General features: G+C 44.5%; 1 protein-coding gene across 2 annotated transcripts in view; it reads right to left on the bottom strand.

The window, feature by feature from the left end:
- Positions 1-1,256: 1,256 nt before the first annotated feature.
- Positions 1,257-15,785, bottom strand: part of LOC120582244 (uncharacterized) — a 118,626-nt gene continuing 104,097 nt past the window's right edge. For both annotated transcript variants that reach the window (XR_005647515.1, XM_039837490.1), the window contains one exon: positions 1,257-2,665. Coding sequence is in view for 1 of the 2 variants with exons in the window: in XM_039837490.1 (XP_039693424.1) it covers positions 2,312-2,665 (354 nt within the window). In the remaining variant the exon portion in view is untranslated. The remainder of the gene's footprint in view (positions 2,666-15,785) is intronic.

Raw genomic sequence — 15,785 nt, 5'->3', positions numbered from 1 at the left:
GGGGGTGGGGGTGGGGCATACTGCCTTTGCAGCCTCTGACTCCTGAAGAGAACTGTGCAAATCTCAAGCGGATTCACCAGCTTAACAACAAAATTAAGGAGAGCTTTCTCTGGTTCTTAGACACTTCTCCCTCTCATTCTCTCTCTGGAGTTGACCCCATTTAAAAATTTCATTAGGTTTTTAATCAGGTTCCATGATGATGTGCTTTACACAAGGTTAGAATCTAACCGTTTAGAAAGGCATGAACGAGGAGAATACAGCAGTCCCCCTTATCCGTGGGGGATGGGTCCCAAGACACCCAGGGATGCGTGAAGCCGCCGATGGTACCAAAACCTGTGTGTACTATGTTTTTTTCTGATATGTACATACCTAGGGTAAAGTTTAATTTCTAAATTAGGCACAGTAAGAGAGTAACGATAATAATAACATAGAACTACACACTATAATGAAAGTTACGTGAATACGGTCTGTGCCGTCCTCACCCTCGTGGTGATGTGAGGTGACAGAATTGCCTACGTGATGCGATGAACGAGGAGAATGACAAATATCAAGTAAGATGAGGGTTACAGTCGATGCGGTGACTGAGAGGGCTGCTGCCTGGCGGGTGGGGAGGGTATACGGCGTGGAGACACTGGGTGAACGGATGGACTGGGACCGCGTGAGATTTCATCACGCTGCTCGGAACGGCTCTCGATTTAACGCTGTTGAATTGCTTCTCGAATTTCCCATTTGATATTTTCAGGCCGTGGGTAATGGAAACCAGAGAGCAAACCAGTGGATAAGCGGAGACTACTGTCCTGCCTGGTCAGTCTGGTTTAAGGACGGAGGGCGCTCTGTTCCATCTCAGGGAGCAAGCCCTGGGGACTCCCATATTGAGCTTCGTTCCCTCTGTCCTGGCTCCTCAGTGGCTCAGGGCCAGTATGGAGAAGTGGCTGGGGCATGCGGCCACCTCTTTAAGGTGGTGGAGGGATTCACAAGATGTTGGTGTGTGTTTTGAACGTTCTGGCTGTTCTGTGCAGAAGGGATGGGGCTGAAATGGAAGCTGGAGAGAATGTGGGGAGACCAAAACGGGGGTGCAATTCTGCAGAATCCCCTGGAGGGCCTGTTAACACACAGTGCTGAGCCTTGCCCTTCCCCACACTCCCCATCCCCCACCCCACGCAGCAGGTGTCCAGATTCTGCCTTTCCATCGTGCTGATGCTGCCACCACAGACCACACTGTTGAGCGGCACTAGCTTGGACTCTGTTGGTGGTAAGCAGATAGATTCTCAGAGACATGCAGTTTTCTCATTTTAAGGAGGAGGCAGGAAGACTTTCCTGAAAAACTGGGATTCTCTTTAGTCTGAAGATACTTGTCCCCAAGCGTAACTTGGTGCAAATTTCAGAGATGCTGTATCAGTTGGGATGAGGTGGGGAGACAGAGCGTCACAGAAGCAGCAGACTCACCTCCTGGAACTCCAAGGTGACAGAGCCCAGGGCAGCTCTGAATAACCCAGGCTCCGTCTGGGTAACCCTGATTTGTGGTGTTTGCCCCGGGCTTGTTTGTGTCCTTCCCTCTGTCTTTCTGGAACAACACCACGGCACAGAGGTTACACAGAACCTGGGTTATCAGAGTGGCCCCGGGACTCTCTGTCTCATACAAAGCCAGAGAGATGGACATGCTCTTTTTCCTTAATGTTTCGGAAGGGATGCTAGCCAGCCTACCTACTGTGTCTTTAAACCCCTCCCATGGCTCTGAACTATGGCAGTGTCGCACGAGGGTGATTTAAGTTAGGCACAAAAATTCTTGGACTCTGGAGACCCCATTAGTTTTCCAACGCTGCCAGGTCCTTGGCTGGGAGGCCCTGGGAAAAAGAAGCCCACCTGTCAGCACAGGTGACAGGTCACATTACCCAGGATGGGGAAAGGAAGCCCACCTGTCAGCACAGGCGACAGGTCACATTACCTAGGACAGGAGTGTGTGACAGATGGACACCCTAGGAAGGGTCTCCTTGTGCTTGGCTCTCATCCAGTGGGGACACCTGCCTGATGGAGAGCCGTGGAACCCCCACACTGAGAGAAAAGCGTTTACGCTCCAGGGCACCTGGGACCGTCCGGGAAATAGATGTGTTCCCTGTCTAGGGGACTACAAAAGGCCTCTGTCTCTCCAGGAGTGTCCCCCAATGCCACTATGCTATAACTAGGGCCTCTATTCCCTCCACTTTGCCCTTTTTAGGGCTCCCACCACCACTCATCAATACAAAGTCTCCTTGTCACCACTGTGCGTTCCCAGCACCTCACAGGAAATGTTCAGTTTGGGGGTGCCGAACCCTTACGATGGCCCACAGGTCCATGTCACGGGGAAGCCAGTAGCACCCATTTCTCCGCAGAAAGCTGATGCTGCCAGGAGTGGCTTTTCCTTTAAAAATGGAGCTGTTCGTGTTGGTAGATAAACAGCCTCAGGGCGCCTGGGTCTGGAGGGCTTGGCGGTGTCCCAGCGGTGACGAGCCTTCGTGGGGGACTTGGGGGGCGCCGGCGCCCGGCGTGCTGCCTGTGGTGGGGTGCGACCCTGGTGTTGTGAAGTAGCCGTTCTCTGATCGGCAGCGGCCTGATTCACAACACCAGCTGCCCCACCGCACCGTGCTGGGGAGCGGTCCATGGTCGTGGGCTCATCTCGGTGATGCTTCTGGATGTGGAGAGGGGGGAAGAGAGCAGCCGCGGGTTAGAACCAGAGTGCAAGCCGATTTGACGCTGCATCGCGGGTTAGAACCAGAGTGCAAGCCGATTTGACGCTGCATCTCCTTCTCTACCCTCGTCTGACTGATTTTTCTTTTCTGTTGTGTCCTTTGCCAGCCTTCCTATCCCCTGGGATCATGAGTGGGTATCAGTGGCTCCAAGGAGCGCTGTGCATTGGTGCTTCTCTGGGAAGGGTCTGCTCCCTTTGCCGAATCTTCGAAGGGGAACATAAGCCTCCACAGCTTCCAGATCTCTGCCCTGGTGGGTGTCATGGTAACCAAGGATTTTTAAGGCCCATCAAGTAAGAGTTTTTCCTCACTGATACTTGTATGGGAGGGACACAGGGATTCCTGCTACTCTGTTGCCAAACAAAGAGACCCGAAGACTCTGCCTAGATCCCTCCCTCTCGATGTTTCTGTCTGTCCTGGGTCCCCAGACCTCGAAAGCCCTGTGGGGTAGCTCCCATGTTTACTAAGGATGACCAGGGTCTGAACGGAACCTTCTAAAGATGGAGACTAGCTCCCTAAATCCTCCAAAGGCCAGAAATACAACCCAACCACAAAATAAAGGTGATCACTGCAGATCTGTACAGTTATGCAAACCCAAAGAAACAGACTGGCTGAAAAGAAACCAGGCTGTCCACGTGAAGACAAGCATCACTGTGCCCTGCCTTTCAGCAGGTGACCTGCCGGGCTTGTCCTGAGCTTCAGCGGGGAGGTACTGAGAGTCTGTACTAGAGGCACTCAGCAGTAAGATGACGTTGGAACTCTCCCTTTGGTGTCTGCTTGGCTTTTATCACCATTATGAAATTATATAACATAAACTGACATGAAAATAGCATTTAAAGTTTAATCCCTATTTCCAGGTGTCGATAAACACTTTAAAATGAACAGCTCTTTGGCCCCAAATGGCTCCTGCCTGCTGCGTTGGTTCTTCGTTATCCAATCAAGAAAAAAAAAAATTACATTTTCTACTTTCTGCCATCTATCTTGGAATCTGCTTTATTTTAAGGACGCAAAGTTGGCAAGTTCCTAGTACTAGATGTGGCATGGACGTTCTGCCAAAGTTCTTGCTGGAGTCGGGGGAGGCAGAAACTTTGAGTAATTCATCAATCATAGCTGAATACCACGGCACGGAAACCACTGTGGCCGCGGAGTCCAGAAAAGTCTTTTTGTTACAGCTACAATCAAAGTATATCCCTGTGGGGACATTAGGCCATAATCTCTGCACTGGGGCCTCTGTGGTCCACAGCACTGCCAAGCTGGGGATTTCTGCCACACGTGGGTGGCACAGACCAGGCTCCCAGGCAGGACACAGATGAGCTGTGCATTCACTGTGTGCTGGGTGAAGGGTGCTATGTCCAGGCAGGTGCTGTTCTAGGCGCCTCACACCCCGTGAAGGTCGTGATCTGTCATTGCGCCCACTTGGTGAGGAGTGGGAAGTTTAGCAGGATGAAGGGACTTATGTGGTCCGTCAACAGGGGGAGGAGGAGAACTCCTGTTCTCAGGTGTGCCGTATGGACTAGTGGCTGGCTGTACAGCACCGTGGTTGAGCGCTGGGATGAGGAAGCAGGTGGAACTGGGTGTCACTGAGCCACACGGAGTGGCCCTGCTGGAACACAGCCTGTTCCCTCCCACTTCAGGGCCTTTTTACCTATTGTTTCCTCCCTGAGGAACTCAGCTACCCCAGGGGCATTGTAAGAAAATATAAGATTTCCGGTGTTCCAAAATTCTGCACCAATTTTAACTAAAGCTTTTTATCTTTTTATTTTCCACTTTGGTCTCCTTATGTTAGTTCCTTCTTTACCAATTGCTTGGTAGGGTCAAGCCAGTTAATTCTGTGGGTTTTACTTTTATTTTAACGATCACTTGGCATAGACAGTCCCAAGGACAGGGCATTTATCTAAGCTTTGTGACATCAGAGGTCTCCAATCAACAAACCATTTTCTGTTACTTCTAGAAAAAGATGAAAGCAACAGATATGCAGGTTGATTTCTTCGTCGTCCACCTTCTAGATTGACCGTGGGGCAATGTAGATTCCATCTGGTGCTGGACAGCTGCCCTAATCTGGATGTGGGGACAGGGAGGGATTCTGGGCTCCCCCTCCCCCGCACTCCAAGTCCCTTCTTCAGTTGGTTTGGGAGTGAAGCTAGGAACCCACTCCTGACCCCAGGGATTCTGATAAACCAGATTTGGGAACTGCAGCTCTGAATCTAGGCTCTGTTAAAAACTCATATTCCTAATGAGCCTCAGTGCAGTGGGGGTCTGACGTGGCTTTAACATCTTCGGAGGAAAATTAAATCTTGCCCACGTGGCAGGCGCTGTTGGCGCTGTGAAGCCCTATTCCCGGGCACAGCATGCCCTCAGCCTGGGGCTTCCCTGGATCAGGAAAGGGATGGTGTGGTCAGGCTGTGCCTGGGAGGCTGGGTGCCAGGAGTTAACACCCTGGAGCAGCCTCAGCAGAGATGCACTGCAGTTAGTGGACCAGGCTCACAGAGGTCCCCACTGGCTCACGCCCCGGTGGACACCACCATCTTCATCAGCCCCCACATCTTCCCCTCTCCATCTCTCAGCGCTTCTCGGCCCCAGCTCCCAACACCCAGCTGTGCATTAGAGTCTGTGTTAAGTGTATTTTAAGTGCATCGACGTTTTGAATGGGTAGATCTTACATTGTTCCCATGGCTGCTTCTAGCGGGGCGGGACCAAGGTGAGGAGAGCGAGGCAAACACTCGGGCTGAGCTCACTCTGACACCAGCAGGACCAAGAGCACCTCCCCAAGTTCTGTGTCCTGGGCTCTCTTTCTTGCTCACCCTGGTCCCGTTCTGACTTTCAGAGATTCAGAACGCAGAAATCAGGCAAAACAACCCATTGCAAGTAGGTATTTTCTAATGTGTATTGTACCTATGTTTCTTCATTGCTTTTTCATAGACAGTAACCTGCCAAATGGAAGACCTTTTGGCACCAAAAAACTAAGGTATCAGGATCATTCTGCACGGTCAGTAAGTCACACATGCTATCACAGGCATTTAAGACAGCACATCTACTCCAGGACAATGGCAAAAATAAATCCGAAGGCAACCTGTGAAGCCTATTTGCTTTAGCTCGTCTTGGCTGATGCCTTCCAGGTAGGCTTTAAAATGAAAAACTCCCGGTTCAAAGGGGACTGCCTGGCTTGCTGAGCCCAGCCCGGAGTTTGTTAGCACAGTTAATATCGTATGTAAATAGATTTCCCGCTTCGGTCATGCCAGTCCATTAATTCAGCCCCTTGTCTGCTACATCTTTATCCTTGGCAGGTTAATCCTGCCAAATATGCCTTTGCTGTAGCACATGTCACGCTGTGCCTAGGTCCAACAATGCAATTTTGCTAATCCTGTTGTATCAGCTTTGTGGCCCTGTCTGGTCAATCCAGTGGTGGAAAAAGCGCATATAAGGTCTTTGCCAAGCCCTCTCTCCTACTCTGGTACCATCCTATTTTTTTTTGTTTGTTTTAAATATGGTTTCAATTAAATGGTTTGAAAGTCAACCACGGTGTTTGGACAGCTGCCAACACCGATGTCTTTTGGACAAGAATGTCAAAGCTCTCAGCAGGCCTCCAAACTCTTTCCAGCCATCAGCCAAATATGTTTAAATGGGAAGGGTTAAAACAGAAAACTCCCTGAGACTTCTCTTTCCTAGACTCTCCACATATTAAGGGCTTGAGGATAACTGAATGGATGGCACATGCATCAGCCATTATCTTTGGTGCCAACCTCTTTAGTGGAATCATTAGCAGGAGTTATTAGGAAAGGTATGTCCCTTCTTGCAATCACCTATGTCAGGGGTCCACCTGACACAGAGGTGCAGCATCTCCATGACCTACAGTGTAATGCTCCTCTAGTCTGCGGCCTGGCAGGGTTAAGAACACGGGCCTTGCAAACAGATTTGCCCGGGTTCAAAGCTTGGCTGGACCATTTTCTACGTGTGATGTCAGGCAAGTCATTGATCTTCTCTGGCCCTGCTTTCCTCATTTGTAAAATGAAGATCACCACAGTACTGCCACACGAGGCTGTTACAAGGATTCGGTGAATTAATACCTGTTACACACTCAGAATGGCGCTGGCACACACACAGCAAGCCCTGGGTAAACATAAGCTAATATTAGCATGGATTGTGAAATGTGTTAAAACTCACTCATGTGAAGCTTGCCCTAGTACATGTGCAAAGATCATGGTGAAATTACACATGGGCATGTCTTTTAGGGTAAACGCCGTTCTCATGCCTAATTACAGAAATGTGGCTATGGGGAGCCCAGTCTTGTCTCCGCACCACTGGTGTCTGTGCTACCCCTGGTGGCCTTCGGGGGGCGTACACAGGTGGTCCAGAGTGGGAAAGCACAGGGCTCTGTGATTAGATTCCCAAGGACTGAGTCCTGAGACTGCTACTGTGTGACTCTGGGCCAGGTGCTCGACCTTCGAGCCTCACAATTCCATTAGAAACGGGGGACGCAGTTCTACATTGCACGATTGTCTTGAGGATTAAGTGAAAAACCGCATGTGAGGTGCATGGCACGCCACTGAGAACATAGTAATTGCCCCATAAATAATGGCTATTTTGGCTACAGAGTCTCCTGCAAGGTGCCAGGGCTTCCCTCTCCAACCCTCCATCCATCTGCCTTCATGGAGATGGTGAGAGTTATGTGGGATCACGTAGGGAAAGCTGCCAGCACAGGGCCTGGCTTCCAACTCAAAAGATGGAGCCATGTTCGCTGCTGTTAAACCACAGTTCACCCTGGCTCATTTCTTATCCCGAATGTCCTCAGCCCCATAGAGTCCCTTTGGCATTTGTCTCTAGTCTGAGCCTGCTAAGACCTGTGAGTGGTTTTTAAATGACAGTGTGCGTGTGTGGATGTGAAGGTGCCCCCGCGTTTGAATATGAGCCGAATATGAACTCTAGACATTTTTTATGATAACCGCGAGGGTAGAGGATTCAACCTGTTTGGTATTGTGGTTTGGATTTTGCTCTCGATGTGAGGAGAGTATTTTGCTGCTGAGAGGAGCTGTATGCTTCCCCTGGCAACCCAGCCACCAAACACCACCTACTTATCCTGGATCCTGCTAGATCTTCTTTTTATAAGAAAAAATTTAAAACAATTTCAATTACAGTTGACATACACTATTAGTTTCAGGTGTACAGCATAGTGATTAGGTACTTATATAACTTACAAAGTCTAGTAACCATATGACACACCATACAGTTATTACAATATTATCGGCTATATTCCCTATGCTGTACTTTACATCCCCGTGACTATTTTGTAACTACCAATTTGTATTTCTTAATCCTTTCTCCTTTTTCTACCCAGCCCCCCAACCCTCCTCCCATCTGGCAACCATCAATTTGTTCTCTGTATCTGAGTTTGTTTCTACTTTGTTTGTTCATTTATTTTGTTTTTTTAGATTCCACATATAAGTGAAATCGTATATTGTTTATCTTTCCCTGACTTATTTCACTTAACACAATACCTTCCAGGTCCATCCATGTCATTGCAAATGGCAAGATTTCATTTTTTTTATGGCTGGCTGAGTAACATTCCACTGTGTGTGTGTGTGTGTGTGTGTGTACATACATACATACACATTCCACATCTTCTTTATCCATTTGTTTACTGATGGACATTTTGATTGTTTCCATATCTTGGCCATTGTAAATGATACTTCAGTGAACATAGGGGTACATATGTCTTTTCAAATTAGTGTTCTGGATTTCTTCAGATAAATACCCAGAAGTGGAATTGCTGGATCATATGGTAGTTCTACTATTAACTTTTTGAGGAACCTTCATACTGTTTTCCATATGGCCTGCACAATCCCATCAACAGTGCACGAGGGTTCCCTTTCCTCTACATCCTCACCAACACTTGTTTGTTGATGACAGCCACTCTGACAGGTGTGAGGTGTTATCTCACTGTGGTTTTAATTTGCATTTCCATGATGATTAGTGATGTTGAGCATCTTTTCATGTATCTTTTGGCCATCTGTATGTCCTCTCTGGAGAGATGTCTTTTCAGGTCCTCTGCCCATTTTTTAATTAAATGGTTTGTCTTTCTGGTATTAAGTTGTATGAGTTTCTTATATATTTTGGATACTAACCCCTTATTGTATGTATCATTGGCGAATATCTTCTCTCATTCAGTAGGTTGTCTTTTCATTTGTTGATGGTTTCCTTCGCTGTGCAAAAAACTTTTCAGTTTGATGTAGTCCCATTTGTTTATTTTTTTCTTTTGTTTCCCTTGTCCAAGGAGACATATCCAAACATATATTACTAAGAGCAATGTCAGAGTTTATTGCCTATGTTATTCTTATAGTTTTATGATTTTGGGTCTTACATTTAAGTCTTTAATCCATTTTGAGTTTATTTATATAAGGTGTAAGAAAGGGGTCTGATTTTATTTTTTTTTGCATGTCAATGTCTAGTGTTCCAAACACGATTTATTAAAGAGACTGTCTTTACCCCATTGTATATTCTTACTTCCTTTGTCATATATTAATTGACCATATAGGCATGAGTTTATTTTTAGGCTCTCTATTCTGTTCCATTAATCAATGTATTTGCTTTTATGTCAGTACCATGCTGTTTTGATTACTATGACCTTGTAGTTCAATTTGATATCAGGTAGTATGATACCCCCAGCTTTATTCTTCTTTCTTAAGATTGCTTTGGCTATTTGGGGACTTTTGTGGTTCCATATACATTTTAACATTATTTGTTCTAATTCTGTGAAAAATACCATTGGTATTTTGACAGGGATTGCAATGAATCCGTCGATTGCTTTGAGTAGTATGACATTTTAATGCTGTTAATTATTCTTATCCATGAGCAGAGTATATGCTTCCATTTATTTGTATCTTATTCAATTTTTTCAATGTCTTAAAGTTTTCTGAGTACAGGTCTTGCACTCCTTGGTTAAATTTATTCCTGGGTATTTTATTCTGTTTGATGTAATTGTAAATGAGATTTTCTTAGTTTCTTTAAGACAGTTCATTATTGGTATCTAAAAATGCAACCTATTTCTGAATGTTAATTTTGTATCCTGCTACTTTACTGAATTCATTTATTAGTCCTAATAGTTTGGTGGCGTCTTAGGGTTCTCTACATATATTATCATGTCATTTGCAAATAATAAGTTTTACTTCCTTTCCAGTTTGGATGCCTTTTATGTTTTGTCTGATTGCTGTGGCAAGGACTTTCAAAACTATGTTGAATAAAAGTGGCGAAAATGGACATCCTTGTGTTCCTGATCTTAAAGAAAAAGATTTCAGCTTTTCACTATTGAGCATCAAGTTATGTGGGTTTGTCATATATGGTCTTTATTATTTCAAGGTATGTTCCCTTTATCCCTACTTTGCAGAGAGTTTTTTTTTTTTTTTTTTTAATCATAAATGGATGTAGGATTTTGTTAAATGCTTTTTTCTGTATCTATTGATATGATCATATGATTTTTATCCTTCATTCTGTTTTAGGGGATATTGAACTAAACTTGTTTCTCAGGAATAAATCCCACTTGATCGCGATGTATGATCTTTTTAATGTATTGCTGAATTTTGTTTGTTAACATTTTGTTGAGAATTTTTGCATCTATGTTCATAAGGGATATTGGCCTATGACTTTCTTTTTTTTGTAGTCTTCGTATCAGGGTAATGCTGGCTTCATAAAATGAGTTTGGGAGCCTTCTTCAATTTTTTGGAAGGACAGGTATTAATTATTCTTTGAATTTTTGGTAAAGTTCACCTGTGAAGCCATCTGGTCCAGGACTTTTGTTTGTTGGGAGTTTGATTACTGATTCAATTTTGTTAGTAGTTATTGTTCTGTTCAGTGTTTCTATTTCTTTCTGATTCGGTCCTAGAAGATTGAATCTTTATAGAATTTTTTCTATTTCTTCCAGGTTGCTCAATTTGTTGGTGTATATAATCGTAGTATTTTCTTATAATCCTTTGTATTTCTGTGGTGTCAACTGTCACTTCTCTTTCATTTCTGATTTCATTTATTTGGGCCTTTTTTTCCCTGCTGAGTCTGGCTAAAGGTTTATCAACTTTGTTTGTCTTTTCAAAGAACCAGCTCTCGGTTTCATTGATCTTTTCTATTATTTTTAGACTCTATTTCCACTCTGATCTTTATTATTGCCTTCCTTTTTTTTTTTTACTCACTTTGGAATTTGTTCGCTCTTCCTTTTCTATTGCATTTAGGTGTAAAGTTAGATTGTTTGAAATTTTTCTTGTTTAAGGTAGGCCTGTATTGCTATAAATTTCTCTCTGAACTGCTATGACTGTGTCCCATAGATTCTGGGTTGTTGTGTTTTCATTTTCATTTGTCTCAAAGTTATCTTTTGACTTCTTCCTTGATCTCATTGTTAACCCATTCATTGTTTAGTAGCATGTTATTTAGATTCCAGCTGTTTTCGTATTTTTTAGTTTTCTTCTTGTAATTGATTTCTAGTTTCATACCCTTGGAATCAGAGAAGATGCTTGCTATAATTTCAATCTTCTTAAATTTATTGAGACTATTATTGTGGCCTAACATGTGGTCTATCCTGGAAAATGTTCCATGTGCCCTTGAAAAGAATATATATTCTGCTGCTTTTGGGTGAAATGCTCTAAAAATATAAATTAAATTATCTGGTCTAATGTGTCATTTAAGGACAGTTTCTTTGTTGATTTTTTTTGTCTAGATCTATCCATTGATGCCAATGGGGTGTTAAAGTCCCCTACTATTATTGTCACTCTCTCCCTTTATGTCTGTCAGTATTTGCTTTATGTATTTAGGTGCTCCTACGTTGGGTGCATAAATGTTTACAAGAGATATCCTCTTGTTGGGCTGATCCCTTTATCGTTATGAAATGCCCTTCTTTGTCTCTTGTTACAGAATTTGTTTTAAAGTCTATTTTGTCTGGTCTAAGTATTGCTACCCTAGTTTTTTTTTTTTCCATTTTCATGAAATATCTTTTTCCATCCCTTTAAGTCATGTGTCTTTTGATCTGAAGTGAGTCTTTTGTAAACAGCTTATGTAGTATCTTGTTTTCTTATCCATTCAGCTAACCCATGTCTTTTGATTGGAGCATTTAATCCATTTACAGTCAAAGTGATTATTGATAGGTATGTAGTTATTGCCATTTTATTATTCATATTTATGTTCTTTACCTCTTAAAGAGGTCCCTTTAACATTTCTTGTAATACTGGTTTGGTGGTGGTGAATTCTTTTAGCTTTTTCTTTATCTCTCCTTGAATTTTAAATGACAGCCTTGCTGGGTAGAGTAGTCTTGGTTGTGAGTCTCTGCTTTTTATTTCTTTGAATATTTCATGTCAAACCCTGCTGGTCTGTGAAGTTTCTGTTGAAAAATCAGCTGACATTCTTATGGGAGCTCCTATAAGTTAGTACATAACTAATTGCCTTTCTCTTGCTGCTTTTAAGATTCTTTGTCTTTAACCTTTGACATTTTAATTATGAAATGTCTTGCTGTGGGCCTCTTTGGGTTCATCTTGTTTGGGGCTCTGCACTTCCTGGACTAGTATGTCTATTTCCTTTGCCAGGTTAGGGAAGTTTTCAGTTATTATTTCTTCAAATAATGGTTTTCAATCCCTTGCTTTCTCTCTTCCCCTTCTGGTATCCCTATGGTGTAAATGTTGGCATGCTTGATGTTGTCTCAGAAGTCCCTTAAACTATCCTCATTTTTAAAATTCTTTTTTCTTTTTGTTGTTCCAATTGGGTATTTTCTTCCAGATTGCTAATTCAACCTTCTGTTTCATCTAATATGCAGTTGATTCCCACTAATGTAGTGGTCCCCAACCTTTTGGCACCAGGGACTGGTGCTCCTCTGTGAATCTAATGCCTGATGATCTGAGGTGGAGCTGAGGCAGTGATGCTAGTGCTGAGAAGCAGCTACAGATGAAGCTTTGTTCACTGGGCCACTGCTCATCCCCTGCTGTGTGGCCAGGTTCCCAATAGGCCATGGACCAGTACCAGTCCACAGCCCAGGGGTTGGGGACCCCTGCTCTAATGTATTCTTCATTTCAGTTATTCTTCATTTCTGACTAGTTCTTCATATTTTATCTTTGATGAAGTTCTTAGTTCATCTATTCTTCCTCTAAATTCACTGAGCATCCTTATAACCAGTGTTTTGAATTTTGTATCTGGTAGATTACCTGTCTCCATTTTGTTTAGTTCTTTTTCTGGAGTTTTGTCCTGTTCTTTCATTTGGGACATGTTTCCTTTTCATTTTGGCTGCCTCCTTGTGTTTCTTTCTATGTATCAAGTAGATGTGCTAAGACTCCGAATCTTGGCAGAGTGGCCTTTTGTAGTAAGTGTCCTATGGGGCACAGTCTTCCTGGTCACCTGAACTGGGTGCTTTCTCAGTGTCTCTTGTGTGGGTTGTTTGTGCCCTCTTGGTATATCTGAGCCTTGATTGCTGTTGGCATGACAGTGGGTGGGTTTGATCCTCAGGCTGGCCAGCTGTGAGGACTGGCTGTGACTACAGTGGAGGAGCTGGCCCCACAAAGCAGAAGTTGCTTTACCAGTCGAGTCCATCCTTCAGGAATATCATTTATGGAGCTGGTTGGATGCTGCTCTAGTATGAGCTGAAGCTGGCCACCAGGTGTGTTGGTTTTATAGTCTCTTGGGAGGGTCTCTAGTACAGGACAAGTAAGCCCAGCTTGGGGCCTCCTGGAAGGAGCTACAAAGAGATGTGTGGTTGATTGTCGCTTATGCTGCGCTTGCAGCTTCTTGGGAAAGGCTATACTGTGAACCAAAGCTGGCTGCCACTAGTGCTGGGCTTGGGACCTTCTGGTGAGCACCACGATGTGAGTTAATGCCAGCTGCCACTTGTGCTGGGCTTGTGGCCACTTGGTTAAGTGCCAAGTTATGTGCCAAGCCAAGACTGGTCAGCAGTTATGCCAGGCTTGGGGCCACCTGATGGGAGTTACAATGCAAGTTGGGAATGGTTGCCGATTGTGCCAGGTTTGGGGCTGCCTAGCAAGAGGTACAGGGCCCACTGAGGCCAGCTGCTGCTTATTTAGGATTTGGGACCTTTGAGAGATTTTAGGAACGTCCTCTGTGCAAGCTGAGGCAGGCCGCTTGTGTAGAAAAGCCACTGAAAAACATTTGGCCAGGAGTACGAGTTGGGTAAGGTTTTAGAATCACCTGATTCCCCTGTGGGGTGAAGAGTGTTAGCTAGATTAATGGGGAGCTCAGATTTGGCTCCCACCTGCACCTATCAGTTGTGTGTCAATAAAGGAACAATGGCTCCTGCTAGCACTTTTATTCCTGGAGAGAGCTGTCCTGACCCATGTTCCCCCAGCCCCTGACTTGAAGCTAGTTAACTCTGTTCCTCCCTGCATATCCCTGGTGTTTTTCAAGCTGCCGCCCCTGTGCTGGAGCCCAAAGTGCGAGTTTGTGAGTGAGTCTGTGTGCAGGCCACTCAATGGGGATGCCTAGGTCTCCAGCAGCCCTCCATCACCCTCGGATGCAGTCCCTGCTGGTTTTCACAGCTGGATATCATGGGAACTACTCTTTCCAGCACTGGGACTTCGGGATGGGGAGCCTTGTGTAAGGCTGGGACCCCTTGCGCCTCAGGAGGAACTTCCATAGCTGAGATATCCCTCTCGTTTCTTAATCGCCACACTGTAAGTGTGGGACCTGCCTGGTCTGCATCTCTGCCCCTCCTACTAGTCTCCATATGGCTTCTTTTTTATATCCTTAGTTATAGGACTTCTGTTCAGCTTGTCTTCAGGTTGTTCTCAGGGTGGCGGTTGTATAATTTAGTTGTAATTTTGATGTGGTCATGGGAAGGGTTGAGCACAGCATTTACCTACTCCACCATTCTTGGCTGGAAGTCCAAATCTTCTAGTAAAATCATGTCATTAGCTAAGAACTTACAATGTCCTAGTTATCAGGCTTTACACTTTAGTCATTATCTCATTGAATTCTAGTTGAGGTGAGACAATAACGTTTTACTGATTTCAACTGACAGCTTACCCAAAGTCACAGCTAGACAGTGGCTGCATTGCTGCTGGCTTTCCAGGCAACTAGGCTACACAATATACCTTTGACGTGATGCCATTTCCTCTGCTGGGCACTTAAGTCAAGGGTGGACATCCCAAAGTACCAACTCCCTTCATTATTTATTTGTTCCAAGTTACAGCTATTCCAAATATAATGTTTCTTTTTTCATTTTATTTTTTGATGAATCCTGTAGGTAGGGTTTTTTTTTTTTTTTTGAGGAGGTGGGTAGAGGGCAATATAGTTTAAAAAAGGCTCATTTTTACTGAAATTAGGAAATTCCAGCGTCCAGCATGCAACAGTGATTACCCTATACTTCCCAAGTCTACTGCACAGATCTTAATCCAGTTTCCATTTGCCAATCTCTTGAATGTGTTTGCAATACTTCAGGCTAATTAAAACATGACAGAATCAAGCTATTTGCAAAATCAGCAGTTCTGACTCTGGCCTTCGTGATTCAGGCAAGTCCACCGAGGCACATCTGTGTGTTGCCTTGGTGAGAATTCCTGCTGAGAGGGCAGTCCATCTAGGTTGGGTCTTGAGAGAGCCATGCTTACTTAGCAGAATGCAAACATCTCTGAACTTTGCTTTCTGGATAAAAGGCAGCATTAGCTTCCCATTGCATTTCCTCTGGCAAGATCAATCCCACATCCCAGGCTGATGCGTGAAGCTCCTCCTTGCAATGGATTGGTGGATCTGAGTGCAGTTCTAGGGGGAGGGGTGGGAGAAAAATAAAGGCTGGGAGCAGGATAATAAGCACTGAGGTTTGAGAAGCCTTCTCCCTGCCATGTGCTGCAGGAAGCTTTTTTTAGTGGTTGGTTCACTGTCAGAAAAAGAAATTTAACTTGTCATGAATGCTACTTTAGCATCATGGAGGGATTTTTTTTTTATGATTTCTTCTTTTCTACGATGTGAATTTGGTGCCTTAGTTAGTTGTGGGGTTTTTCCCTCCCCCGCCCCCCACTCTGTTCTTTTTCAGTCAAATCGAAGTTGGCTAAATCCGGTCTCTTTGGTGTTTCTAGGAATGTGTTCAGCACTCGTGTC

This window comes from Pteropus medius, unplaced genomic scaffold, assembly GCF_902729225.1.
Source record: "Pteropus medius unplaced genomic scaffold, Ma_sr-lr_union100, whole genome shotgun sequence".
Lineage (NCBI taxonomy): Eukaryota > Metazoa > Chordata > Mammalia > Chiroptera > Pteropodidae > Pteropus > Pteropus medius.
Note: the sequence above shows the minus strand (reverse complement) of the source record. Positions and strands in the feature narration are given on the sequence as shown.